Below are 25,227 nucleotides of genomic sequence, written 5' to 3'. Positions count from 1 at the left end.
ACGCCATTGGGGACATGGCCAAATTCGTGGTAATGGGAGCCGACGTTCCCAAGAAACAGGTGGAAATGCTCCAGTATTTTGCTGGAACTTCGCTATCTCTAATAGTGCAGCGCGTAAGCCACGCGCCGCCAAGTACTGTCATTATGTCTAACGTATAGCATATAGACTTGAAGTCCTATATATACCTCGTCGATTAAAAAACAAATACATACGACCACAGGGTGTGGAGAACAGGGCTTCCCGTCCGCTCAGCCGTACTTAAGCCACACGCCGGTAAGTTAGTAGTTAGGTGGGTGACCACTAGCGAATCCTTACTGTTGTATGTTTTTGTTTTTAATTAACTTAATTAACTTAACATGATAGACGCCCCTCGGTATATCTACCTAAGCCAGGGAGATAAGTACCTAGCCAAAACCTTAATCCTAGCGTACGCTAGAGATACTAGCACCCGCAATAAAAACATAGAAATCTAGTATTCCCTTATATAGCAATTATAACCTAGCTTTTATGTGGCTTTTCCTATGTGAACCGTACTTACGACACACGACCATATATTAATAGGGCTAAAGCAAGGTCACAAAAATTTCTTTGGATTTAAGATTAGGTTATCTCTATTGGTCCACTATTTTTCTCCCTAGAGCCTGCTAGTGCTAGTTTATTGGAGCCGCGAAACCGGAAACAGCTATCAAAGCGTAATAATAGCGGGATAACTTAATTTGACCCCAACTGCCGGGTTTGACACGCAAAATGTTCGGAAATAGTGAAATACCTGCCAGTTAGCCTGTACGGAAAATGAATCCTATTTCCGAGACAAAAGGCGGGCCTTCTGGATCTGCTAGTGTGTAGGGTAGGGTGCATGGGCCGGCCAAGCAAAGTCGATCATTTCGGCACCTGGAACGGCCCCGCATGACGCTTTCTCTTGCATTTTTCTTGTAGCCCAACTTAGTTGAAATTAAGATTCGGTAGTAACTACTATGTATAAATGGATGAAAGCCGTTACGGCCTATACCAGAGCCCTCCAGGATAAGTCAAACAGCAAACGTCACGCTCGCGATAGTGACTCGGTTTTATTCTATGGAATAAGCCCTGTCGGTCTAGTCTAGCGCAGTTCAACCCTTTCCTTCGAGGGACCAGCCTTAGCATTCGCTTAGAACATTGGAATGAATGCCAGTGGCTTGGCATTTATGCGGTCACTATTCGAAGTACCCTCCTCGAAAAGGATCAATATACTGTATATGAGAACGATCTGAGACAATTGCTTCCTATTTCGATATGGAATTAATGTCAATCTGGCAATACTAATCAAGAAGCCTTGATTTAGGTTCATTAGACGGCGAGTCTAGGAATTTCACAGTACAAATCACCGGGCTTTGATCTTCCATATTCACGTCATCCAGGCCAAATCCCCAAGCCTTCGCAACCCGACTATCTGGCCGAAATTCATAATTAGATTGCCATTCCAAGGTATTCTCGTCAGCGTTCTGGAATTCAAGATTAAAGTGGTCGTCCTCATCGACTCCAAATTTCAGGCTTTTCAAACAGGGCATACGTTGCGCCGCATAGCCCAGCGACATAAAAAGCCGCTGGAAGTGTTCCTCAATCCTCACCTCTCGTCCCCACCATCCTCGCTCCGTATCGCATATCTCAGCAAGCCAGTCATTCTGTTCGTTAATTTCATCGATTTCGGCCTGGCGCTCCGCCGAGAACTCGTAATGGAATTCCCCTATTTGATGGCCTTGCTGTTAGTTACCATTTGGTTTACTGAATGCTTTATCTGAAAAAAGAGATTCTTTACCTGAAGGGAGCCAGCCTGGCATATTCGTAACCTCCACCATCTTGAGATGAGGCCATTGAAAGAGCCCCCGCCTAGTAGGCTTGCCTTCTATCTCTAAAGGACATAAGAAGTCAAATGGGAGAGGGGTGCTTTTGAACTTCAATTCCCGAAGGTGAGTGCTGAATTCTCGTAAATTGTCTGATAAGCTGTCAATCCCGGAAGGGATGAGATTCAGTGCAGACATGCACGGTTTCCACGGGCCGTCCCTCTCGCCCTCATAATGTAGTACGCAAAGGCTACTGGGAAGAGAGCCGATAAGAGAAGCAAATGCTATACGACGGTTAGTAAAACATGCTCGGCTCTATGGTTAAGAGGGGATGGCTTACCTGCACGTCGCCTTTGTAAATACTCTAGGTGATCCGGACGGATCCATTCGTCGAGATTTAGCTCCAATTCGGTGACATTTGGACAGTGTTGCACTATACTTTGCACTGCCCCGGTCCAGATATGATGAGGCCGCCTCAGGTCTACAAAAGCGAGCTTTTCAATACACGGAACATGCGCTAGCATACCGGTAAGAAATTGCGCCCGATATGGAGGAACCGACTTTCTGCTTCCATGTTTGTAATCCCAACGATATTCACCAGCATCTTGATAGTATTCAGTCCATGGTTCTGGCGCAGGCTCTAGTGAGCTTCCTCGAAGCCCTAGACGCAATCTGAGACGGACTCTTTGGTCCCATGAGTGAAGGATTTGGAAAAGGTCTATCACGCCAGTCTGGAACGCTAGATCATTGGCCTTCCTAATAGGATTGTCTGTGGTGTAGTTTTCGATGTTCCCCCACGATTTGCGTGTGGTCCAGTCCGGGAGTTCGTGGGGGACTAAGACATTGTACTCCAGCTTGCGAATCCAGGTTCGCCGTATAGCACGATCGCCGGATGTGAGTTTTTGAAAAAGGGCTAAAGAAATCCCAGGTTGCCCTTCATTGTGATTATCATCGCTATATACAACGAGGTTAGAGTAGATCAGAGGCTCAAAAGCCGCCTGCCAGGAGCGACACACAGAAGTGCATGGAACCAACGAGACTTCCTCACTTTGCAACAGGGCAGCGATCTGGAGTAATAATTCCCGGGGTAGTGTTACCATCATTGTGGTGCGGCCTAGGGAGATATTTGAGTGGAAAAGATCCAAATGAAGGTAATACGATACAAAGTGAAAGCGATAATGATAGAAAAGGAAAAAGAATCAAAGACGGAGGAGAAAGGAAAACAAGAGAAGGTCGTAAAGGCTTGGCGTGGTCTCCTCCAAAGGTACAGATCGTCTGGATTACTTACTGTGCTGTAGCATGTTATATGATGGCTGTATTCTCTAGAGGTGTCTGAGGGTCACGATACAGCATTAAAGATACAAGCATAGCCCTAATGCATGAACACTTATTTTTGAAGGCACCTCGGTTTTTGCGCCGATCTTTTAAGACATCTCAATTTCAGTGTAGACAACAATTCATTGCTTAAGCCTTCAGGATGGATCGAATCAGTTTCACCATTTCCATTCAGAAATTCCTTCTCGATCCCTTTTTCGAAACATGCTCTATCTCTTACGGTTACTCTGCCCCAGAATCCCTTTTTTGGGTGATTCTCACCATGATTCTCACCCCGTCTATAGCGCACTCACCCTTGTCACCCCCGGTCGCGCGACGACAAAGCGGCTCTCACCCTTAACTTACCCAGGCGACACCAACCCGACTACTGACCGCAGACAAGACACACGCGCCGGTAACTGGTTGGGTATATGACCACGAGTGTATCTTCTGTGATCTATACAGCCTATGTAAGCGTAAGTCTATACAAAACCTTTCTATGCCAAAGAAAGTACATACGACCATAGGGTGTGGAGAACAGGGCTTCCCGTCCGCTCAGCCGTACTTAAGCCACACGCCGGTAAGTTAGTAGTTAGGTGGGTGACCACTAGCGAATCCTTACTGTTGTATGTTTTTTATTTTTTTTACACCACCTTAAAATATTAAGGTGACTAAATGATCATAACTGATTGTCTTAAATATGTTTCATAGCTCAGCCAGATGTTTTCCCCGCGTCGCAAGATATTGTAGTCTTGAGTGTTATATCCTTCCCAACATCTTCAAATATATATTTTCTGGGTACTGCAAAAGTTATCCCCCATGATACAGCTTTGTCCTGTAACTGAACCAGCTTCAATTCTTAATATAAGATCGTGTGATAAATTGCAAAGAATCAACATACCGGAAAGTTATATTTTATCTAGAACTGAGTGGTGGTTAGGTGTTCTCTATATCGCTATGTATGGATATAAACCAATTTTTATTTATATATCATCATAATGCCAAGGCATCAACAATAAGCTCGCGTAGCTCAGTTGGTAGAGCGCGGCACTAGTAATGCCGAGGTCCATCGTTCAAGTCGGTGCGTGAGCAAATCTACCTTTTTTTGCATTTTGTGTATTTTCTTGTACTAGACCATGTTTGAAAGCCCTTGGTACCTCAATAAACAGATTATAACCAATCAGCTCGCGTAGCTCAGTTGGTAGAGCGCGGCACTAGTAATGCCGAGGTCCATCGTTCAAGTCGGTGCGTGAGCATATCAATCAGTTTCTTTTTGCCTATTTTGCAGATTGACTTTGTATGAAGAAGCCCTATACTTTTTTTTGTCTGTTACCAATTGCGGAGAACCTCAAATAACATCACGCTGAGCTCGGAATCACGACCAAAGAAACCGAGTGACCCCGAAGTTCTAAATGATACCAGTTGTTGGGCAGAAGTCGCTGCAACCCAAGCTATACATGAGCAAAGCCTATGGTCGCCAAAGCCCCAAGTACCAACCAATTGGCCCAAACCAAACTAATAGAACACCGTGATATGCACGAGCATGCAGAATAAGCTGCATGAACAACTCAGAAACCCCAAAAATCCCCAAAGTTGATTGACCACGACCAACCCACACCCATGCAACAAACCCGCTATGGACCCCTAGCAGCAGGGCAAATGACGCGAACTAACAACAAAAGCGAACCCCGACATTCAACTATCTTGCATGTATGGAGTACATTATGCACTAATCGGCACAATGCCCATAGTCCAAACCGAACCCCCGCTTATATGTACCTGCCACATCGACCTAGAATTAACCCTCCTCCCTCCTCTTCTTTCTTCTTCGGAGAACCGAAAATTCGGGGAAGATGTCAATTCTGTCTGAATCGCAGGTAGGGCGATGGCGCCTGTGATACACCAGTTCACCCAGACAATCCCGCGCCCAGATTCCACATCTTCAGCTTTGATACCGGGATCGTCTGGTCCCCGCACGACAGAAGTTCATATCCGCGAACTCGCTGTTAGCAGTAGCGGTAACTCAATAACATTTACTCCTCCCGCAAGCTATGCATTCACCGACGATACGGACAGCGACACCAGTGCCACCAGCAAAAGCAGTAGCAGCAGCAGCAAAGAAAGCGGCATATCAGGCCCCCTCAAAGGCGCAATAGCAGGCTCAATAGTCGGCGCAGCATTCCTACTGCTACTACTATACTGCTGCTACCGACGTTCGCCCAAGGCAGCAGAAGCACACCGTCGAAGCCGACGATCCTCCAATATCTCCAAAGACTCACCAGATCCAGCATCGCCTGAGCCCGCACCAGTAGAGCCAAAACCAGCCCCAGTAGCAGAACCGGCAGAGCCACCACCAACAAAGCAAAAGAAAACAGTGCGGATAGCGCCTGGATCGACGCCGCCTCCGCATTTACATCTTCATCCGTATGTGCGGACGCCTGTGAAGGCGAAGGTGAAGCTTTATCCTGATTCGGAGGAGGCGAAGGGGACGTTTTCGTCGATTGAGCGGTATACTATGGATCTCGGGGCTGGGGCTCATGTTCGGATTAAGAGGGGCAAGACGGGTACGCCGATTGCGTTTGTTAGTCGGCCTAGGGAGGTGGGTGAGGTGGTTGGTTAATACTGGTGAGAATGGGGCGAAGGGGTGATATTTGGAGTTGGAATTGAATTGGGTTGCGATTGAGTATATATAGATGGGAGTTCTGGGCTGACAAGACGGGTATTGATTGGATTGGATTTCATTAGCATATCTCTAGGCTGTTTGGTTTTGGTTTGTCTAATCTGGACAGTGCATGTTCTATGTAGATACTTTTCTAGGGCATAATAGGGGAAATGGCATGACTCCCGGTGCAAAACACTTAATCCGCTCTTGGCTTTCCGCGTCCACGACCTCCACCCCGTCCACCCCGTCCTCTACCGCCACCACCACCTCCTCCACGTCTCTTCTCGATACCACCTCTGCGATCACCCTGACCAGCACCGGGGCTTAAAGCATCACGGTTCTTAGTCTTGGGCTCGCGGGTGTTACTCTTAGAACGGGAACGACCGCGCTGACCACCACCGCGCTTAGCTGCCAGATCACTAGCACTCGCATAGTTGAAACCGGGCACGCCCTTCAATCCCATCTTGCCAACGACCTTCTTGTCCATTGGGGGAGGCTCGGGGCAAGCCATAGCCTTCATGGCCATTTCATTTGCGAGTTGGACAAGACCGGGCTTGTCAAGACGGAGCTGTCTCATCAGACCTGATCCAGCGAAGAAACCGATGAATGATGAGTAAGCGCGTTGCTTGGTCTCTTCGTCGATGTTGTACATGGCTTGGGTGACGGAGTCGACGCATGAGTTTGCGCCTGCATTGATGGCTTCGGTAGCGGGGTGAGGCTTGATGGGCAGGTGGCGGTTGTTGTTCATGAAGAAAGACTCGCCTTGGGTGAGGAGGATGATGGCGCGGCCGTCATTTCCGGCACGTGCGGTACGGCCGACTCGGTGGACGTATTGCTCGCCGTTGGAGGGTAGACCGACTTGGATGACTAAGTCGACGTTGGGGAAATCCATACCGCGACCGATGACATCTGAGGCGAAGAGGATTCCAGCTTCGGCTTCCTTAAATTCGTCTGTGGTCCTTGTGCGTGCGCGCTGGTTGAGCCTGGAGTGGATCTCGAACACCTTCAGGGGAGTCAAACCCTGAGAGAAGACAGCTGCGAAGAGAGCAACCATGTTGGCGGTGACACCGAAGACAATGATTTTGGAGCTGGTCTTGATTTCAAGGCTGAGAAGCGAGGCAAGGGTGGTGAAGGTTTGCGACACGGATGGCATCAGCACATGGTACTGGGGCACTCTCTCGTGTGTTGGTGCTTCATTCTTTTCAATGGTGGAAAGACTGGTATAGCCTGGCTTCAAGACCACGCTGACCACATCCTTGACCTTCGGTGGGACGGTAGCCGAGAAACACATTCCCTGCCAGCCAGCACTCTTAGGGGGAATAAGTCTGAGAATCTGCTTCACGTCATGGATAAATCCACTCTCAAGCATGGTATCGGCTTCATCCAGAACGAGAGTTTGGATGTTAGACAGCTTCTCCGCCGAGTCCTCATCGGAAAGATAATCCTTCAGGCGTCCAGGAGTGGCCACAAGAACAGAAGGAGTCTGCTTCATGAATCGAGAAAAGGCAGGCGCCCTGTTCGTTCCACCAACGGCGATATCACATCTGACAGGAGTGCTGAGTTGCGATGTTAGCTGATCACATGACTTGGCAATTTGCTGGGCGAGTTCTCGCGTCGGGGTGATAATCAGGATGGCTACCTGGCCCTTTGGTGGGGTTGCCTGGCCTTGGAGGAGACAGTGCAGGGCAGGGAGTAGGAAAGCCAGGGTCTTGCCAGTGCCGGTCTTGGCCTGGACGAGGCAGTCACTGCGCCAGGTTGGGAGCTCAGTCAAAACACGGTGTTGGACTGGGGTCATGAACTCGAATTCCATCACCTTGAGGGCTTGGAGGAGTTTTGGGTCTAGCTTCCCGGCCATGCTTGTGTATGGCACAGCGTCATCATTGATTCCAGGGCCTGACATGGTCGAGGCTGGGTGTTTCAAGGGACCTGGTGAGATGAAAATTTAAATGAATGGCGATTCAGCGATGAAATACAAATTTTAGAAAATGACTGTGAGAAATTAAGCAAAAACTCCAGATTTCATCTATTTTGTGAGGATTGTAAGTTGTAAGTTGACTCGCATCAACAGTTTGTCCTTGTTAGAGATTTGCCGCCAAGCATTTTCGACTGGGAGGAGCTTGGTCAGCATCGAATGATTGGCTACAATGGATCCACTATATTTAGCCGCAGAGATGCTTCTCTTCTTTCAAGTTCACTTCGACTCTCGATTCAGGATATCGTCAAGTATTTCTGGAGACTCAACGTCCAAGATACCTCGGCTTAATCCTTGACTTAACAAGGTCCACCATTCATAACTTCGGAAAAACCCGTCTCTGACGCTCTGGATCGGCCCCCGAGACGGCAGACTTTTCTCTAGCTTGGACCCCAACGCGTTTAGGCGACGGGGCCGTACTGATATTCAGATCAATTCCAATTGGCCGGATCGAAAATCCCAACAAAAAACTTAAATGCACCTTAATTTGAACCTCGGCAATTACCATATCAGGGAAGAGTCTAGAACTAGAACTAGAAACAAAAGATCTGATCGCTCATCTTAGCAACAACCCCTGGCTTCGCAAAACCCATCGCAACCAAATTTTTCTTAGTCGCATTAACCATGCCTGGGGGCCCACACAACATAATTTTCGTATCCTCCGCAGACCCAGGAAGCCGCGCCTTCAGCACCTCTTGATCCACATACCCAGAACCATAAGCCCACCCCTCAGGCGCCGTATCCACCAAATACCAAAGCTTGAAGTTCTTCGGGTAAAGACGAGCAAAGCGCTCCAGCTCAGCACGCAATAGGATGTCTGCCTCACTGCGGTTCGCATAGATCAGACTGACCTCCGTGGTATCCGTGTCGTTTTCACAGATCGCCCGGATCAGCTGGTACATAGGCGTGATGCCAGTGCCACCGGCTACCATGCCGATTTTCTTGCAGAGGCCCTTGGAGTAGCGCATTGAGCCCTTAGGACCGCGGAACTCGACTTCATCGCCGAGCTCGAGGTGGGCGAGGTATTGGCCGCTGAGTTGGCCGTCCGGGTAGCATTTTACTACTAGTTCGATGCGGCCGCGGTCTGTGTTGTTGGAGGTTGGGGTGTAGGAGCGCGTTACGGTTGTGCCGTTGATGTTGGCGCGGATGGCGACGTGTTGGCCGATCGGGAGGCCAAGGACACTTGTCTGGGTTGGGAGGGCGAAGACAAAGCGGTAGACGTTGGTTGCTAGTTCAGTCTTTTCGACTAGCGGGAGACGTTGGTAGGTTTGCGGTTCGAGGACTCCGCGGGTTAGATGGGGATCGACGCGGATTACTTTCTTGGCTTTCATATGTGGTGGGTAACGCATGAAGCCTGAGTCGATTTTGGTGAAGCGGTTGGCTTGTCGGGCGACTACTATTCCCACTGCTGTGGAGATGACGCTAGCGGCTAGGAAGCCGTTGATGAAGCCGCCATGAGGGAGGCGGAGGGTCTTTAGTTGGTGTGGGATGAGTTGGGAGATGGCACCCAGGCTGTTGGTGAGGTAGTTCGTGCGGTTGAGGACGTAAAAGATTGGGATCAGACCACCCAGAGCGGCGATGGCTGGCATGGCACTCGTTGAAGAGGAGTCTGCCTCTTGTGTCTTTTGCGAGACCACGCGCACTGCCTTGGGTCGCACAAACTGCTGGGCATCTTTCAACGTGCCGACCAGGAAGGGCTGCATGATTTCGCGGGCATCCTCAGAGTGTCCGACATCTTCGTAGTCGGCGGTGGCATCTGTACCGGCTACCTCGACGAGGACCTCTGCACCTCCGGGGTGATCTTGCAGATATTCAGTGAGATCAAAGACTGTGACATGTCAGTGAGTGCCTTCCAGATCTGTCAAACATACATACCTTGCCCGTGGATGACCATCCAGGTATCACCCTTTGTGTTATGCGCAGCAACATCTTTCAATGTATACTCTGGAAGCACAACATCTGCCTTCCATTCAGCCTTGAGCTCTTTAGTTTCTGGGACAGACATTTTGAGGGATATGACACGAAAATAAAAAGGAGTGAAGACCTTAAAAGCAAATCAAGACCAGGAAATTAACCAGCATCCACTCCGATATGTGCATAAAAGTGAGATATCAACCTCGGTTCCTGTCAAGAAACACCTCGGTGGGGCCGAGCCGTTCAACGGCATCTTGGTTCCGAAGCCACGGTGAGCCCGAAACCATATTTTCGCCGGTCATTGCACAAACTCGAAGCAAATCCGACGAGAAAACAAGAGACGGGATCCCGATTACCGACTTTTGGCCAATAAGGGGGTTTGCGGTGGATCCCAAGTCTAAAACATCGAAAGTGCCGAGGCTGTTTGGAGATACGCCCCCCTAACTACATACTTCACTGTACATTATGAATTACCAATGCGATTTGGTACATTGGACTCGGTGGAGTTATGTAATTTCAAATGATATTTTCCATGTTGCATGATTCCTATAAATATTAGCGGGCCCTGGATGATAACAAATTTGCATTCGCACTATTTCCATCCCTACAATGCCTGCGAAACAGTTCTACTTGCTGGGCGAGGCTATCACCTCAGCCCGAGGCGTTGATATCGAGTCAAATATTGACATCGAAGGCCTTCAACTCCTTATCGCCGGTCAATTCGCAATTGTCGAGCCAAATGGTAAATGACCATCTCCCATCTCCCATCAAACCATTCTAACAAACCCAGGCATCGGCTTCCAAACCGAAGATGCGGCCCTCACAACCCCAACAGAGATCCTCACCAGCGAAACCCCAATCGCAATCTCAATAGATGGCAAAGCAGTCCGAGAAATCCCGGGACCCAAAGGCCTCCCTTTCGTAGGCAATTTCTTCGAAATCTACCCGGACCACCTGGGCAACCACCAACGCCTCTTCGACCAATACGGCCCGATAATCCGCACAACAAACATGGGCCGAACAGTCTACCAGACCAACGATCCGGAGCTCTCCTCAATCGTCTTCGCCGAGTCAGACTTCTTCACCAAGAAAATCCAAGAAGGCCACCCCCTTCACCCAATCAAGAACCAGCAAGCCGGTGTTTTCCTCGGTGACACCGATACACCCGAATGGCGCGCAGCACACAAGTTTTTGCCTCCCGCACTGGGACCCAAGGCTGTGCGACACTATGCGCCAACCATGCAGGAGACGGTCGAGGATGCGTTTAGTGTTTTCGATGAGCTTGATGAGCGTGGTGAGGCGTGGAATGTCTACCAGTATATGCTTAAGCTGGGTTCCCAAGCTGTCGGCAAGTTGATGCTGGGTATGGACTTTAAGCAGTTCACTGCTGTTGATGCGCCACCCCATGAGCTTGTTTACCGTATTGCAGAATCGCTGGAGCTTAATAAGAAGGTTACGGCTCGTGGCGATTGGTATGCTAAGATGCCGTTTGGGGACCCTAAGCGGTTGAGGGATGCGCGTGGGCGTATCATTGAGATGGTCAATGAGTCTATTGCCAATGCTTCCCGGGGTGGTGTCGAGGATTTGCCGTTGCAAGATGCTGCGTTAAAGGCGAATAACATGATTGGTGAGTGACCAAGAGAAGAAGGGCAGAAGAACAAGCACTAACATATCACAGACTACATCATCCGCGCCACAGACAACAAAGGCGAAAAACTCCCCAAAACCAGCCTCATGGAAGCCCTAGTCGTAGCCACCGGTGCCGGCTTCACAACAACCAGCTCCCTCCTCTCCTGGCTCCTCTACTCCCTAGTCAATTACGAAGGAATGCAAGAACGCCTGCTCCAAGAACTAATCGACAACGACATCGACGAAAATACATTGATGACAGCGGACCTAACAGACCGCCTCACCTTCCTGGACAAATTCATCAAAGAAACCCAACGCCGCCACAACCCCTCCTACCAACCCGCGCGCACGGCACGAGTCGACATGATCCTCCCAGGTGGCTACAAGCTGCCCCAAGACTCAATCGTCATCCCGGCCCTGCACCACATCCACAACAACCCAGCCGTGTGGAATAATCCAGCGCGCTTCGATCCTGATCGCTGGGATACGGATGATGTCAAGAATAGACATAAGGGTGCTTATGTGCCTTTTGCTGCGGGACCGCGCATGTGCATTGGCTTTAACTTTGCCCTGCAGGAGGTTAAGGTCTTCTTGCCTAAGTTATTGTTTAGGTATCGCTTTACGAGGGAGAATGATGGGCCGGTGGAGTATGATCCTATGTTCCAGTTGATTCGGCCGACGAATTTGTATGTCCGCGCTGAGCGGAGGGTGAAGTGGCCCGTTAAGACGGAGAATTAGAGATGTGAGGAATAAGGTTCTGTCTTTGTATATAATCGGTTGAATGATGCTTCCATTGCAATTGTGTGTTCTGTATATGGTCGGCATGAAGCCATGCCGATCTCCGAGCAGATATTTTTGCACGTCATAATATTCTAATAACACCAAACCAATCAAGAAACAGAGATAAGACCCTCTTCAGCCTTATAGGCTATCCATCGCGTGTTTAGGCAGCCGAAAAGCTTAGGTTAACCCCGAGGGCGGCAAGAACCCGAGCTTTCTCGGAGTTAACCCCTTCACGTTGAATCTCCCGCTCAGTTCTCCCTTGTCCTTCTCTTCCACGTCTTCCCCCACCTTCGCACCTCACTACCAAAATGCCATACCTAACCAACGCATTAAACGAGGTAGGCCTCCTAACAATGTGGCACTCCACATTGGATGTCAAACTCCTCTGCGCTCAACGTTTCGTCCGACTATTCGCATACGGCGGCTCAACACTCATCCTCGCGTCATACCTATCCGCCATTGGCATCTCGGATGATCGCATTGGATTATTTATGACGTTGACACTGGTCGGCGATGTGGTGATTAGCTTCTTCCTCACACTATTTGCAGATGCAATGGGCCGCAAGGCGGTGTTGTCGCTTGGATCGGCGTTGATGGCTGGGAGTGGGCTGGTTTTTGGATTTTTTGGGAATTATTGGGCTCTTTTGGCTGCGGCGGTTTTTGGTGTTATTAGTCCGAGGTGAGTGGTTGGGTTCTTTTGTGATTGATGGTGGGGTACTAATTCTCGGCAGTGGGAATGAAATTGGTCCCTTCCGCGCTGTGGAGGAATCGACCTTGGCGCATCTTACGCCTCATGAGTTGCTTAGTGATGTTTTTGCTTGGTATTCGCTTATTGGGACTGCGGGATCGGCGTTGGGTATGCTGGTCTGTGGCTGGATTATCAATTCTTTGGAGTCTATTCACGGGTGGGAGTTCATTCCTTCGTGTCGGATTATCTTCTTCGTCTATGCCGGTGTTGGTATCGTCAAGTTGATTCTTACTCTGGGTTTGAGTGGCAAGGTTGAGCTTCAGAAGGAGGAGGCTCCGGAGAATGGTGAAACTCGTGCACTGCTGGATCCAAACCCAGAACAGGAACAGGAGGCACCCAAGAAGAAGGGCTTGTTTGCATCTATTGAAAAGGATCTGTGGTCGCTGGTTATTCGACTGTTCATCTTGTTCGGTCTGGACGCGTTCGCCTCTGGACTGGCTTCTCTGTGAGTATTCCGATTGCGATTCATTGACACAAGCTGACCCCTGCAGATCCTGGATGACATACTTCTTCAAGCGCAAGTTCTCCCTCCCCGAGGGTGAACTCGGAACGATCTTCTTCATCACGAACATCATCTCCGCAGCCTCCATGCTGGTCGCATCATCTCTCGCCAAGCGCATTGGAAATGTCAAGGTGAGCTATCCATACTAGCAGTCTTCGCGGATCAATTGCTAACTATTACAGACCATGGCCTTCACTCACCTCCCCTCAGCCGTCTGCCTGGCCCTGGTATCCGTCCCATCCAGCCTCCCATTGGCCCTAACCCTCCTCGTCCTACGAGCTAGCTCCCAGAGCATGGACGTAGCGCCCCGCTCCGCATTCCTAGCGGCAGTCCTACCGGCAGACAAGCGCACAGCCATCATGGGAGCCGTCAACGTTGTCAAGACAACCAGTCAAACCATGGGGCCCCTGCTAACAGGTATCTTGGCACGCAATGGCTTCTTCGGTGTCTCCTTCATGATCGCCGGATGCTTGAAGGTCGTCTACGACCTGGGCATATTGGCCAGTTTCGCCGGCATGGAAACACCTCGCAAGCGGGCTGCGCAAGAAGCCGACGAAGAAAATGAAGCGTGAGTGTACGATTATAAGTGTAAGTATGAATCTCGAGTATTATAAGCGAGGTGCCTCTCTCCGCCCTTAAAAGCAAAAGTCCCGGCGAGTACATAGAATGGAACAGTAACTAGACATGCATCCTGTGCCACCCATCATCCCACTAGGCAGACACGTTTTGACGTTCTCCTTAGACAGCACGTACGTACATACATATACGCTGGAGTGTGTTCATATAGTCTCACTCTTCCCACCCGCAGCCAAGCCTTCCTACATCGTCTTGGCACCTGCGATGGCCAACTCAACCCTAACGCCCATCCTAGTCATGTCCAACAATGGCATACCAGAACACACCATAAGAATGAAGTCAACGCGTTTTTCGATGTCCTCGATTTGGAAATGCTCGCATCCGCTTTGCATAGCGCATCCCCGATCCGCGCGGGCAATCTTCTGCAGATGTGTTCAACGACCGTTATGGATCTTCATTCTGACCTTGTACGCACCCTTCCCATCCTCATCTTACCTGCCCCCATCCTCCCTCCTTTACAACAAGGTGCATACAAAAACTAACCGCATCTACAGCGGCCTCCTAAACCTCCTCAGAGTAGCAACATCCCACCTACCAACCCTCCTCCCAGACCTAGAACTAATAAACTTCTCCCGCAAACCATCCCCCTTCTCAACATGGTCCACTCACGGCGTCATCCCAGTCCGCTGCCACTCTCACAACGACTACTGGCGCCACGTGCCCCTCCACTCGGCTCTATCAGCCGGGTGTATCAGCGTCGAGGCTGATGTGTGGCCATGGCGCGATCAGATCCTTGTCGGTCATTCACGGTTTACTGTGTTGAGGGGGACGTTGGGGAGACTTTATCTGGAGCCTTTGGTTGAGATGCTTGATTTGCATAATCGGGAGAAGGTGGAATGGGATGCGATTGGGAGCGGCGGTGAGATTGGGGACGGTGACGGTGATGATATCGTGGGCGTATTCGCAAATGATCCCAAACAAACCCTCGTCCTACTCATCGATTTCAAATCCGACGGCGAGTTACTCTGGTCTCTTCTTTCTGATGCGCTTACTCCCCTTCGGGATCGGGGGTATCTGACTTATTTCAACGGGAGTGGCGTTGTCATGCGCCCTGTTACAATCGTTGCGAGTGGGAATATTTCTTTTTCGAGTCTTGTGCGGAATACAACGTATCGTGATATCTTCTATGATGCACCACTGGATAACCTCACCCAATTCCCAGTCAATGATACCACGACGACAATCACAGATCAAGTCTCAAAAGACTCAAACGGACAGTTCATGGGTCCCCTATTCAACCCAAATAACAGTTACTACGCCTCCGTCGACTTCCGCAAGGCAATAGGCCATCTCCAGCTCGGCCGATTATCAGAGACCCAACTCGAGACTCTCCGGGCTCAAGTGCACGCTGCCCATGAACTGGGGTTGAAAGTGCGGTATTGGGGGAATCCGAGTTGGCCGATTGGACTCCGGGATCGTGTTTGGAATGTGTTTGTGCATGAGGGTGTGGATGTGATTAATACGGATGATTTGAGGGGGGTGACTAGGCAGGTGTGGAGGGATAGTTATTGGTGATGGTAGGGTTGTTTTGTTTTGTGTTATTTGAATGGTGGTTTCGTTATCAAACCGAAAAGTGTGAGAAACCACAAGATATTTTATGATTTCTACGATTCAATTTTCAAAAATCATTGGATTCGTAATTTGTTCCATATACGTAGATGCACATCACTATAACTTCAAAGAATCATCACAAATTCTGGGTTGCGGTCGTCGTTGTAACCAATGTATTGGTCGTATTTGCCATTCTTCTTGTCTCGGTTGATTTTTGCGCAGTAAAGAACGTTAAGCAGGATCCTATATAATATCAGTGACAGTTCTCGAATGTGAAATGGAATGGAAGGTACTCACATGAACCACGCAAATACCAGAAGACCAAGAATAATCGTGTGTCCACGATGGAAGAGAGGGCCATCCTTAGATGGATAATTGAAAGCTAGAACACCAACCGTCAATACTATGGAAGTAAATGAATGGAGAAAATAGAACATTGAGAAACTTACTTGCAACGAACCCCCCACAATTAGCAATAGCCAACTGCAACGCCGAAGTAGTAGCCCGCTTATAATGCCCAGCCGAGTTATTTGACAGCCACACCAAGATGCAAGGTACACTGGCATATTGCCCGGTAGCCATGAGGAAAGTCATTCCATATTGAACGCGAGGAGAATCGATATTCGCAATGACAGCGTAGCCAATTATAGCAATCGGAAGGGTGAATAGCATGATCACGCCTCGGAGGCGCAGACGATCGGAGATAATTGCCACGATTACGGTGACTACCGCTGCCACGGCGTAGGGGATCACAGACCATAGTTGGACTTCGTTGGCGTCTTTGGCGAAGCCGAGGCTTTTGATTATTGTTGGGAGCTGCATTATGTTAGTTGGGATTCTTGTGTGGTGGACGGGTTGGGTGCATACGAATAGGCCGAAGGAGTATAGCCCCGATAGAATGGCAAAGTAGGCTGTGGCAGAGAACCATACTTGGAGTTCTAGGACGCCACGGCGTACTTCCGACCATTTGAAGGATTCTGCTTCTGAGGCTAGGGTTCTGCTGTTGTTAGCGGGATTGTGAATGATAGATGGTGGCCTGCTTACCCTTCTATGGTCCTGGGATTATCGAGCATCAGTCTCTCCCGACCGAATTCCTTTTCCTCGGTAGTCAGGAAGGTTGCTGACTCTAGGGAGTTTGGGAGGACGAAGAAGCTCAGTACTCCGCAGACAAAGGTCTGTCGCCAGTTAGAGAAGAACATGCTCCATTTTTGGACAGTGATATGAACGTACCAATAGTCCTTCAATGATCAGAATCCAGCGCCAGCCTTCTAGACCTCCGCGAGGTCCAATTGCAGCTAATCCACGGGCAAGGAGACCTAATCAATTAGCATCAAATTGACACTTAGTAGGAGAGATACATACCTCCAAAGGCACCAGACAGAGAAGCAGCCGTATAGAACAACCCAATTCGCAGAGCGAGGTCACCTCGTCTATAGAAAGTAGACAGGTATAAAACCTGCATTCTTCCAATTAGCCTCCACTTCTTCTCACATTTATTGTCAAGAACATACCATGCCCGGAAGCAGACCACCTTCCGCAATACCCAACAAAGCGCGAACAGCCACGAAGCCAGCAAAATTCCGCACAAACCCAAGGCACATAGTGATGATACCCCAAACAATTGTCAGAAAAGGCAACCAAAGTTTCGGCGATGCCTTCTTGAGCACAAGGTTACTCGGCAACTCGCTGTATACCCATTAGCTCTTTATTTCCGTGTTCAATTTCAGTGGCTGGCACAAACGCACCTGCAGATATAGGTAAGATAGAATACAGCCAAACCGATGTCATACTGATGATCAGTGATAGAGAGATCCTTCTCCAAGCCGAGAATCTTCGCATTACCGACATTCGTCCGATCGAGAAAAGAGCATAGGAAAAGCAGGGCCAGCATAGGAAGAATTCTAGAAGCAATTAGCCTCTTTTCGCGGTTTCACGGGCGCAAGACTAACCGCGTATCCAATTTCAGTAGTATCCTCCGCGTTAATTTCTCCTGTTGTGCGTGATCGCCATATTGGTTGAGGGCGGCGGGCTTTGCCTCCTCGATCTCCTCCGCCTTCATTTTGGTATCCATAGAGCGGGTAATTCAAAGCTTGGCGACGCAGGTCGAGTCTTGGTTTTCTGGGTGGTCTGTCAATCGTAAACTGGAGGTTAAAAGAATGAGAAGAAAGGAGAGAAAAATGGGGAGGAAATAAAGCACACAAATAGGCTCAAGCCAAACGAGTCGGATACCAAATCTGGGTCCGTAACCAACGAGAAAGAGCTGACATCCTTTATTCCCCGCAAAACAACCCCGGATTCTGGGAGCCGCGTGTAAAATTACCGTAAAATTATTTTCCGGTTACTGTTTTATTACTGTTGACTGCCGGTATCGCTCGGCGGCCACTTCTGGTCTCCGGGATCCTCTCCAAAACCTCGGACCCGAGATTTGGTCTCCAGTCCGCATTTTTAATGGCCAGACATCCCTCCTCCAGACGCTCATCAGTAGAGATGTCGAAACTCTCAGCAAGCCTCAAGGCATTAATCAATGCCCCCGCCGCCCGACCGTCCACCGTCCCCGCCCCGGCCAACATAACCTCGGTCTACCAGAAGATCCAGCAGACCGCGCAGGCGAAACAGATCTCGCAGCCATCATGGGTCGCACTATCCGTGAGTACATAAAACAGCATGGAATAAAAGACACAGTAGTCTAATACCCACCAGACCGCAGCGACAATGACAATGAACTCCCCCGAATCCCTAACAGCCCTGTACAACCTAGCGAGCACAACAACACCAACCCAATCCCTCGAAACAGCCGAACTGATGCGCGAAGTCGGGCTGAAATGCATAAGTTTTAACGGCATCCCCCGAACAATCAACTGCCTAGGCTCCTTCCGCGCAAGCCTACCGGAAACAATCATCGCCCAACTATCACACACGCCAACGCGCGGCCCGACCCCCGAAAATATCACGGGAATCAGTCAACGCGGCCACGCACTCTGGGATTCGATCTACCGGCCCTTCGAGACGAAGTTGTATGACAAGCTGTCCGAGTCGCATCCTGATTTGCCGGTGCATATCCTGCATGCGAATTATGGGGCTTTGCTTTCGGATCCGGTGCGTGAGAGGGCTGGTGGGACGTCTGCTGGACGAGTTTTGACTTCTATTGTTGCTGTTGCTTGTTTGAGGGCGCAGAGTGGGGTTGGCCCGCAGGTTACTTCGCATGTTTTTGGGTTGAGGAAGGCGCTTGAGGATGGGTCTTGGGTTGGGGATGTTGAGGGGGAGGCTGGGGCTAAGTGGTTGGCTAGTGATGAGGGTAATTTGTGGATTTTGGAGAGTGTTGATGCTATTGTTGGGGCTATTGGTAACGGGGAGGGTTCGAATTTTGCTCCTGGGCGAGCGAAGTTGTAGATTTGAATAGATGATGGGTTGCATACAATTGAGCTCTGTTTATATATATTCTGTTGTTCCGTATATATGTTCTGAATTTGGTTGTCTATATGGTAGATGTTCAATATACAATGACTGCAAGTAAATGCCCAATCGTCAAATTTATGCAGTAAACATCTATTCCATAATCTCAAGCGTGTCAGCAATCGCAAACTTAGCATCCGTCTTGCTCTGCACCTCCTCCACCTCAACGCCAGGAGCGAGCTCCGTCAGCGTGAGCTTTCCACTAGCTCGGTCAACCTGGAACACACACTATACAATTGTCAGTCATTGTTATTCATGATCAATCAGGTCCACTTACTAAGTCTGTGATAATAGTGCTAACAACATTAGCGCCGGTCAGAGGCAAGCTGCACTGCTGCACAATCTTGGGTGATCCATCCTTGGCAACATGGCTGGTGGCTACAACAATCTTGGTCTGGTCGGGGTTGGAGATCAAGTCCATGGCTCCGCCCATACCCTTGAATACCTTGCCGGGGATCATGTAGTTTGCCAAGTCGCCGTTAGCGCTCACTTGGAGAGCCTATTGGACCAATTAGCGAACATTCTCCCTTCCTTTACATGCGAGCACGAACCCCAAGAATAGAAACGTCAACGTGACCTCCCCGGATCATGCCAAAGGACTCGGTGCTGTCAAAAGTGGAAGCGCCAGGGACAAGAGTGACGGTCTCTTTTCCGGCATTGATAATATCCCTGTAGTTATGTTAGACCACGAGGCATGATAAAGACAGCTGGAAAACTTACGCATCCACTTCTTGCTCAGTGGGATAATCGCCCTAAATCAAACCAGTTAGAAAAGCCAACTCGAAACCACAGATCAACTTACCATTCCCAAAATGCCATTCTCCGACTGAATCCAAACCTTCACATCCTTTGGCAGGAAAGAAGGTGCCAAAGTAGGAATACCTAGAACCAGGTCAGCCACGAGCTACCTCCACAAAGCTGCATATACATACCAACACCAAGGTTAACATAGAAACCAGGCTTCAACTCCTTAGCAGCCCTCCGACCAATAATCTCTCTCTGTTTCTGCGCCGCATCCCTTGCCGGCCCAGTCGTGCTGGCTTCGCCAGAACGCAACTTCTTAATCTCAATATGCTTCTCGTCTGTCGCAGGCACAATGCGATCCACAAATATTCCGGGTAAATCGACATCATTCGGGTCGATAGAGCCAACAGGGACGATATTCTCGGCTTCGACAATGGTAAGAGTTGCGGCCTTAGCCATGATCGGGCCAAAAGCTTTAGTCGTGTATCTAGAGAAGGCGTGTGAGCTAGGATAAATTGAGAGAAATTGACGAACACACCTGAACACGCAGTTACCAGCCTCGTCCGCCTTCCAAGCCCGAAGAATGGCTACATCGCCCGTCAAAGCAGTCTCCATGAGATAAGTCTTGCCATTAAATTCCCGTGTTTCGCGCGGCTTGCCCGATTCGAGGACTTTGCCTGATTCGTCCATGCGCACGGGGATCTTGCCCTCTTGGATGAATGTGTCTAGATTTGATGTTAATAAATCTCACTCACATTAAATGAAGCAAAAGAAAAGATGTTTACGTACGGACACCAGTCGGGGTGAAAAACGCCGGAATACCAGCACCACCAGCACGAAGCCGCTCAGCCAGGGTACCCTGCGGACAAAGCTCGATAGCAATCTTACCCGTCAGGTAATTCTTTTCCAGTGTCTTATTGTTTCCCAGGTAAGAAAGGATCAAGCGATTCAACTGGCCATTTTGCGACAGAGTCGAAAGACCGCCCTTGCCCGCGGCACCGGCGTTGTTCGATACGGCTGTTAGAGAGTGCAATTGATCGGCGCCTCGACGGTGCATGGCATTGATCAATGTTTCTATATAGAACCGTATATCAGCATCACCATTCCCGATATTACATTACTCTGTCTGCTCGATACGTACCAGCAACCCCGCAAAGCCCAAATCCAGAACTAAGAATCGTCGAACCACTCTTCAAATCTGCGACCGCGGCATCGGCATCCTTGAAGAGCTTTGACCCGCCACGCTCGATCTTCGGTGCGAGTGATTGTAACGGAGCGGTCGTGGAGTATCGTGAGCTGATGCTTGTGGAGCTGGAGGTGGGTTGCAGAGGGCGCAAGCCGGGGCGGACTCCGAGGTAGAGTCGGGGCCGGCTGGCGGTGATTGCTTTGCGCGACAATGTCGCTGTTGAAATGCGAAGCGCTGCCATGTTTGTGTTTGTGTTTTGGAGGGGAAAATTGAGCAGAATTGGAGTTGTTTGAGCTATTAAATTGTTGACGGTTTCGGCTGTCGGAGCTACTTTTGGACGCCGATGGGCCGACCGTGGCGAGTGACGTCGCTTGTTTTCGGGTCCTTTTTTTTGCCCGTATGTACGGTTTTCTAATTAGGTGGCGCATTTGGATATGTTCGTATGTGTTTGTGTGATTTTGGAATTGTATGAAGTATACCAAAGATCTAGTATCAACCATAAACTCGACGCCGAAGTACGCAAGACACTTAACTCGAATCAAACATCAAAACATAACTCCCAACACCTTTCGATCAACCAGTCAAAGTCTTCTTAAGCCTCCCCAATTTCCCCTTCAAACCGCCAGATCTCGTCTCGCCAGTCCTTCGCTGGGCCTCGGCCCTGATCTCCTCATCAGTCCGCCGATTAGATGTAGACTCCGACGAGAGACCGTTCAATTGTACCCCTGGAACCAAAGTAACATCTGAACCCGCATCACTAGAAAATGCACCATCACCTCTCCTCTTATCCTTATTCTCAATAGCCCGCTGCTCCTCCTCGCGTCGCAACCGCTCCCGTCCACGTCGGGCGGCGCCTTCGATTCCACTTTCGCCTAGCATGGCTGTTCCGGATGGACCAGGGGCGAGGGCGCTCCAATCTAGGACCATTTTGCTTGCGGGTTGTGGTTTGTGGCTTTAGAAGGGTTGAATGTGGGTATGTGGGTGAGTGGCTGGATGGCTGGTTGTATCTTGGGTATATAGTTTTATCACGGAATGAGAGATGATTTCATATTCAGGTTTTTATTACAGAAGGTTTCTATTTTTTCTCTTGGAGAAGTGCTGCTTGTATGTCTTGCTGGATGGGGGCCGGATTACTATGACGTTAGCCAAGATGGTCCCATGCTGGGGGACCTGGGATAGCGTTGCGTGGTTGCTGAGCCTTGCGAGTGTCTGTGGATATTTGGTTTGGGTGGTGAATTATATTTAGGCGTAGTGGACATGCTTGACTATCATTCCTATTGAGGTAAATGGATGATTAGAGATTCTTTGTGCAATGGTTTGATCTGCGAACATTTGACTGAAGCTGGATAAACTTTTCTGTCACGACTCAAGGCTACTCTTACTTCTCAAACAAACTGTGTATCACAACCCAGAAACAAAAACAATACAATTGTGGGTATCAATACAGTAACACCAACCTCTCAATCTTCATTCATCAAAGACCCAAATCTGCACTGGCAAAATCGAGCCAATCCCAGCTTAGCATATCATCAAGTGGAACATCAGGAATAGACGCCCCGAACGCCGTCCCAGCCCGATTAACCGCATCGACAATCTGGTTATCCGACATAGCTGAAAAGTGCATTGGCTCGAACCATAGATCCTCCGGTGGAAGGGATGTTGGGGGTTGGGTGACTTGGATTGGGAGGCCGTTGGTATCGAGACATGAAGATGTATGGGGCAGAGTTGGTTCAGGTAAATCCATGCCAGATGGATTGACGCGTTGAGAATTGGATTGGAATTGGGATTGTGGATGGGATAGCGGGAGAGGGAAGGCAGGAGCTCTCCGGATCAACTCGCGCAGAAAGCGGCCATAGAGCACCGACGAACCATTCCGATGGCTAGGTGTTGCACCGACTCTTTCTAGAACGCCGGCTGTTTCTTCGATTAGGTTTCGCACGCTGGGTGCGAGACTTGATCTGCCGTCGCCAGGCGTTACGCTTAGACTCAGTGCTGAGCAGGCTGCGAAGGATATCATAATGACTGTGTTGTTGGGCATTGACTTTAGGCGGGATTCGCCTTGGATGGCGGCTCGGAGGACGTTTAGGGCGGATGAGAGGCCCGCAGCGCGGAAGAAGCGTTTCACTTCGAGGGGGGCTGTTGGGTGGTTGATTACGCCGCCGTAGGTTGAGAGTTGGGTATGCGTCACCAGAATCTCGACGTAGGGGGGAAGAGAGCGTGCTTTCTGGGTTAGGATAATGCTCTTTCGGTGAGGTAGTCCATACTTACTGTCACCTTCGCCGATTGCTAAGGCCCATGTTGCGTACCATCGTTCGTAGAAGGTCTGGATGGTTTTCTTAATCCTGTCTCGCAGTTAGCAGGAGAACGTCCACCGATTGTAGTAACTCGTACGATTGAGCGACTTCTGAGCCGGTATCAACGATTCGATAACTATCACAGCTTGATTTGACCTTCCTTAATAGTCCGTCCTAGATTTACCATTAGAGCCATAGGCGACTTTTGGGCATAATAACGTTTACCAAATCTCTGCGAAGAACTGCCATCGAGTTCATAGGACCATCACGCAAATCTGCGATATTGGACAGATGCCAGCGGTCGCAATTTTCAATAAGCGTAGTCAGAGGAACCGTGTAGCTTCGTCCACGAGCAAGACAAACCCTGCCAGACAGTCAGTACAATAATACCACATGTCAAAGATAAAGAGCTCAAACTTACCCCCTCTCAACAACAAACAACGCAATCCAAGCTCTTTCACGTCGCCGTAGCAGACGCAGACCCCACTCAGAGGATGGATCAACATCATCAAATCCGTCCATGTGCAAAGCCCTCTTTGGATCGATACAATCCGCCCGAGCTAAACGATCGAGAAGTTCCTGATCAAAGCTCGCAGATGGCGAGACAATCTTGTTCAATGATAAATCCAAAGCAACAGTCAAAGCCATGGCAATATAGGAACAGGTATCGTCATCTCCGAGACTATCACCAGGGGACATCCACGGAACATTAACCATGAAAGCCAGAACAATCTCGACAGACCTATGGCGGTGTGTAATTACCCTCTGCGCAAGCGACTTGCAATGTCGAGATAATCTCTTAGATAAAGCAGCTGCGGATGGCAGGAATAGAGCCGCACCAGCCATGATCGATGTAAACAGAAACGCGGATTGAGAACGCACAAATGATGGCGTATGTATCAATGGATCGAGGCCCCACCTCGTGTGAGCGAGGTTTTGATAAAAGCTGATGCGAATGTCAGTACCACGTTTCATATATCATACCGACTCAATCAGAGACGGAGATATATATACGCACAACGAGAACAAAGATTCCGACTCATCAAATGTAACCAAGCCCAAATCCACGGGATCAACCTCAGACCCAACATCCAGATTCGCCCTAGCCGGCACGAAAAATGACTTCGCACTTGGCTCTTGAGGGATGGCATTCTCCTGCGACACGGCCAACGGAGCGCCCGGCAATGGCAGCGAAGGCCTAGGTGCCCGGCGCACTCCCGTCGGCGAAAGCTGCAGATCCGAAGCTCGCGCTAGCAGCTGCAGCGGATTTTCTGCATCATCCAATGTGAGACTCTCATCGACCTTGGTATCGCGCAGCGAAGGCGGGTCGGAATCAGGATCATGACCCGGCCCCGGACCCTCGGAGAAAGCGTCTTGATCACTCTGCATTAATTGAGCCTGGACTTGGATGAGGAGGTCCTGTAGACCGGAGATGGCTCTTTGCGCATCGCCGTCGCCGGAGTCAATCCTGGGTCTTTTGATGGCCTGTTCGATCTGATGGATCGCCTTCTCCAGACCCTTGCGTTTGCTGTACACGCGTCAGCGCTGATCTCCCGCTGCCAAGGACAGGAATGTTTGGTTTCATTCTATCTCAACTTGACTCACTTCTTTACTCCCTTCTGTCTGCCTAGATGGTGGCTTGGCACGATGCACTCCGCATCACTCTGCTTACATTTCTCGCAGCGAGTTTCGCCCGCTGCGCGATTGCAGCGGATCTTGCTTCGCCGGCAGCTCAGACATGCGGCTTGTTTTGCATGGGGAGTTTGGCCCGACGGCTCCATTACGTTGTTGATTGGGACCATTCTGATGTCCGGGTGAACCATGAGGCTTCGGGACGGGAAGTGGATGAGAATAGGTCAGGAGTTTTGGCTTATATAGTCACAAATGAAAACCATTCCAACAGCCCGGCCGGGCTAGCTCAATCGGTAGAGCGTAAGACTCTTAATCTTAAGGCTGCGGGTTCGACCCCCGCGTTCGGCTATTCCTAAACACCGTCCACGAGTGAGCGTTTCTTTTTTT

The 25,227-nt window shown here is 49.7% G+C and overlaps 11 protein-coding genes across 11 annotated transcripts; 4 read left to right on the top strand and 7 right to left on the bottom strand.

Moving 5' to 3' along the window:
- Nucleotides 1-1,298: 1,298 nt before the first annotated feature.
- PENARI_c005G06216 (uncharacterized protein) lies at nt 1,299-1,835 on the bottom strand (the record flags this gene model as incomplete). The annotated part of the gene is made up of 2 exons (XM_022629791.1): nt 1,299-1,723; nt 1,796-1,835. The coding sequence occupies 2 exons, from the start codon at nt 1,833-1,835 to the stop codon at nt 1,299-1,301; spliced, it is 465 nt and encodes a 154-aa protein (XP_022490551.1).
- Nucleotides 1,836-5,019: 3,184 nt separating this feature from the next.
- PENARI_c005G11641 (uncharacterized protein) lies at nt 5,020-5,782 on the top strand (the record flags this gene model as incomplete). Its single annotated transcript, XM_022630055.1, has 2 exons — nt 5,020-5,715; nt 5,777-5,782. 2 exons carry the CDS (start codon nt 5,020-5,022, stop codon nt 5,780-5,782), a joined length of 702 nt encoding a protein of 233 aa, XP_022490282.1.
- A 210-nt stretch (nt 5,783-5,992) lies between these two features.
- PENARI_c005G00610 (uncharacterized protein) lies at nt 5,993-7,696 on the bottom strand (the record flags this gene model as incomplete). The annotated part of the gene is made up of 1 exon (XM_022629548.1): nt 5,993-7,696. The coding sequence occupies one exon, from the start codon at nt 7,694-7,696 to the stop codon at nt 5,993-5,995; it is 1,704 nt and encodes a 567-aa protein (XP_022490471.1).
- Nucleotides 7,697-8,301: 605 nt separating this feature from the next.
- On the bottom strand, nt 8,302-9,773 carry PENARI_c005G09739 (putative cytochrome b5 reductase; the record flags this gene model as incomplete). The annotated part of the gene is made up of 2 exons (XM_022629965.1): nt 8,302-9,596; nt 9,644-9,773. 2 exons carry the CDS (start codon nt 9,771-9,773, stop codon nt 8,302-8,304), a joined length of 1,425 nt encoding a protein of 474 aa, XP_022490279.1.
- Nucleotides 9,774-10,291: 518 nt separating this feature from the next.
- Nucleotides 10,292-12,049, top strand: PENARI_c005G05948 (cytochrome P450; the record flags this gene model as incomplete). The annotated part of the gene is made up of 3 exons (XM_022629771.1): nt 10,292-10,424; nt 10,473-11,309; nt 11,361-12,049. 3 exons carry the CDS (start codon nt 10,292-10,294, stop codon nt 12,047-12,049), a joined length of 1,659 nt encoding a protein of 552 aa, XP_022490315.1.
- A 353-nt stretch (nt 12,050-12,402) lies between these two features.
- Nucleotides 12,403-15,495, top strand: PENARI_c005G12195 (putative MFS transporter; the record flags this gene model as incomplete). Its single annotated transcript, XM_022630077.1, has 6 exons — nt 12,403-12,773; nt 12,826-13,287; nt 13,334-13,475; nt 13,527-13,912; nt 14,132-14,350; nt 14,475-15,495. 6 exons carry the CDS (start codon nt 12,403-12,405, stop codon nt 15,493-15,495), a joined length of 2,601 nt encoding a protein of 866 aa, XP_022490285.1.
- Nucleotides 15,496-15,656: 161 nt separating this feature from the next.
- PENARI_c005G04331 (uncharacterized protein) lies at nt 15,657-17,590 on the bottom strand (the record flags this gene model as incomplete). The annotated part of the gene is made up of 10 exons (XM_022629705.1): nt 15,657-15,774; nt 15,829-15,913; nt 15,981-16,347; nt 16,399-16,528; nt 16,576-16,706; nt 16,762-16,847; nt 16,894-16,987; nt 17,043-17,217; nt 17,277-17,432; nt 17,481-17,590. 10 exons carry the CDS (start codon nt 17,588-17,590, stop codon nt 15,657-15,659), a joined length of 1,452 nt encoding a protein of 483 aa, XP_022490458.1.
- A 428-nt stretch (nt 17,591-18,018) lies between these two features.
- PENARI_c005G06776 (uncharacterized protein) lies at nt 18,019-18,921 on the top strand (the record flags this gene model as incomplete). Its single annotated transcript, XM_022629817.1, has 2 exons — nt 18,019-18,177; nt 18,232-18,921. The coding sequence occupies 2 exons, from the start codon at nt 18,019-18,021 to the stop codon at nt 18,919-18,921; spliced, it is 849 nt and encodes a 282-aa protein (XP_022490168.1).
- A 156-nt stretch (nt 18,922-19,077) lies between these two features.
- On the bottom strand, nt 19,078-21,155 carry PENARI_c005G02885 (3-oxoacid CoA-transferase; the record flags this gene model as incomplete). The annotated part of the gene is made up of 9 exons (XM_022629648.1): nt 19,078-19,212; nt 19,262-19,483; nt 19,536-19,653; nt 19,705-19,736; nt 19,787-19,866; nt 19,917-20,215; nt 20,267-20,453; nt 20,518-20,802; nt 20,870-21,155. 9 exons carry the CDS (start codon nt 21,153-21,155, stop codon nt 19,078-19,080), a joined length of 1,644 nt encoding a protein of 547 aa, XP_022490172.1.
- Nucleotides 21,156-21,487: 332 nt separating this feature from the next.
- PENARI_c005G06521 (uncharacterized protein) lies at nt 21,488-21,841 on the bottom strand (the record flags this gene model as incomplete). The annotated part of the gene is made up of 1 exon (XM_022629805.1): nt 21,488-21,841. The coding sequence occupies one exon, from the start codon at nt 21,839-21,841 to the stop codon at nt 21,488-21,490; it is 354 nt and encodes a 117-aa protein (XP_022490626.1).
- Nucleotides 21,842-22,388: 547 nt separating this feature from the next.
- Nucleotides 22,389-24,948, bottom strand: PENARI_c005G01537 (fungal specific transcription factor domain-containing protein; the record flags this gene model as incomplete). Its single annotated transcript, XM_022629587.1, has 7 exons — nt 22,389-23,134; nt 23,183-23,256; nt 23,306-23,382; nt 23,434-23,572; nt 23,630-24,154; nt 24,227-24,736; nt 24,881-24,948. 7 exons carry the CDS (start codon nt 24,946-24,948, stop codon nt 22,389-22,391), a joined length of 2,139 nt encoding a protein of 712 aa, XP_022490203.1.
- Nucleotides 24,949-25,227: the final 279 nt, after the last annotated feature.

This window comes from Penicillium arizonense (genome assembly GCF_001773325.1).
Source record: "Penicillium arizonense strain CBS 141311 chromosome Unknown PENARI_contig005, whole genome shotgun sequence".
Classification (NCBI taxonomy): Eukaryota; Fungi; Ascomycota; class Eurotiomycetes; order Eurotiales; family Aspergillaceae; genus Penicillium; species Penicillium arizonense.
The sequence above is the reverse complement of the archived record's forward strand: the minus strand, read 5'-3'. Positions and strand labels throughout refer to the sequence as shown.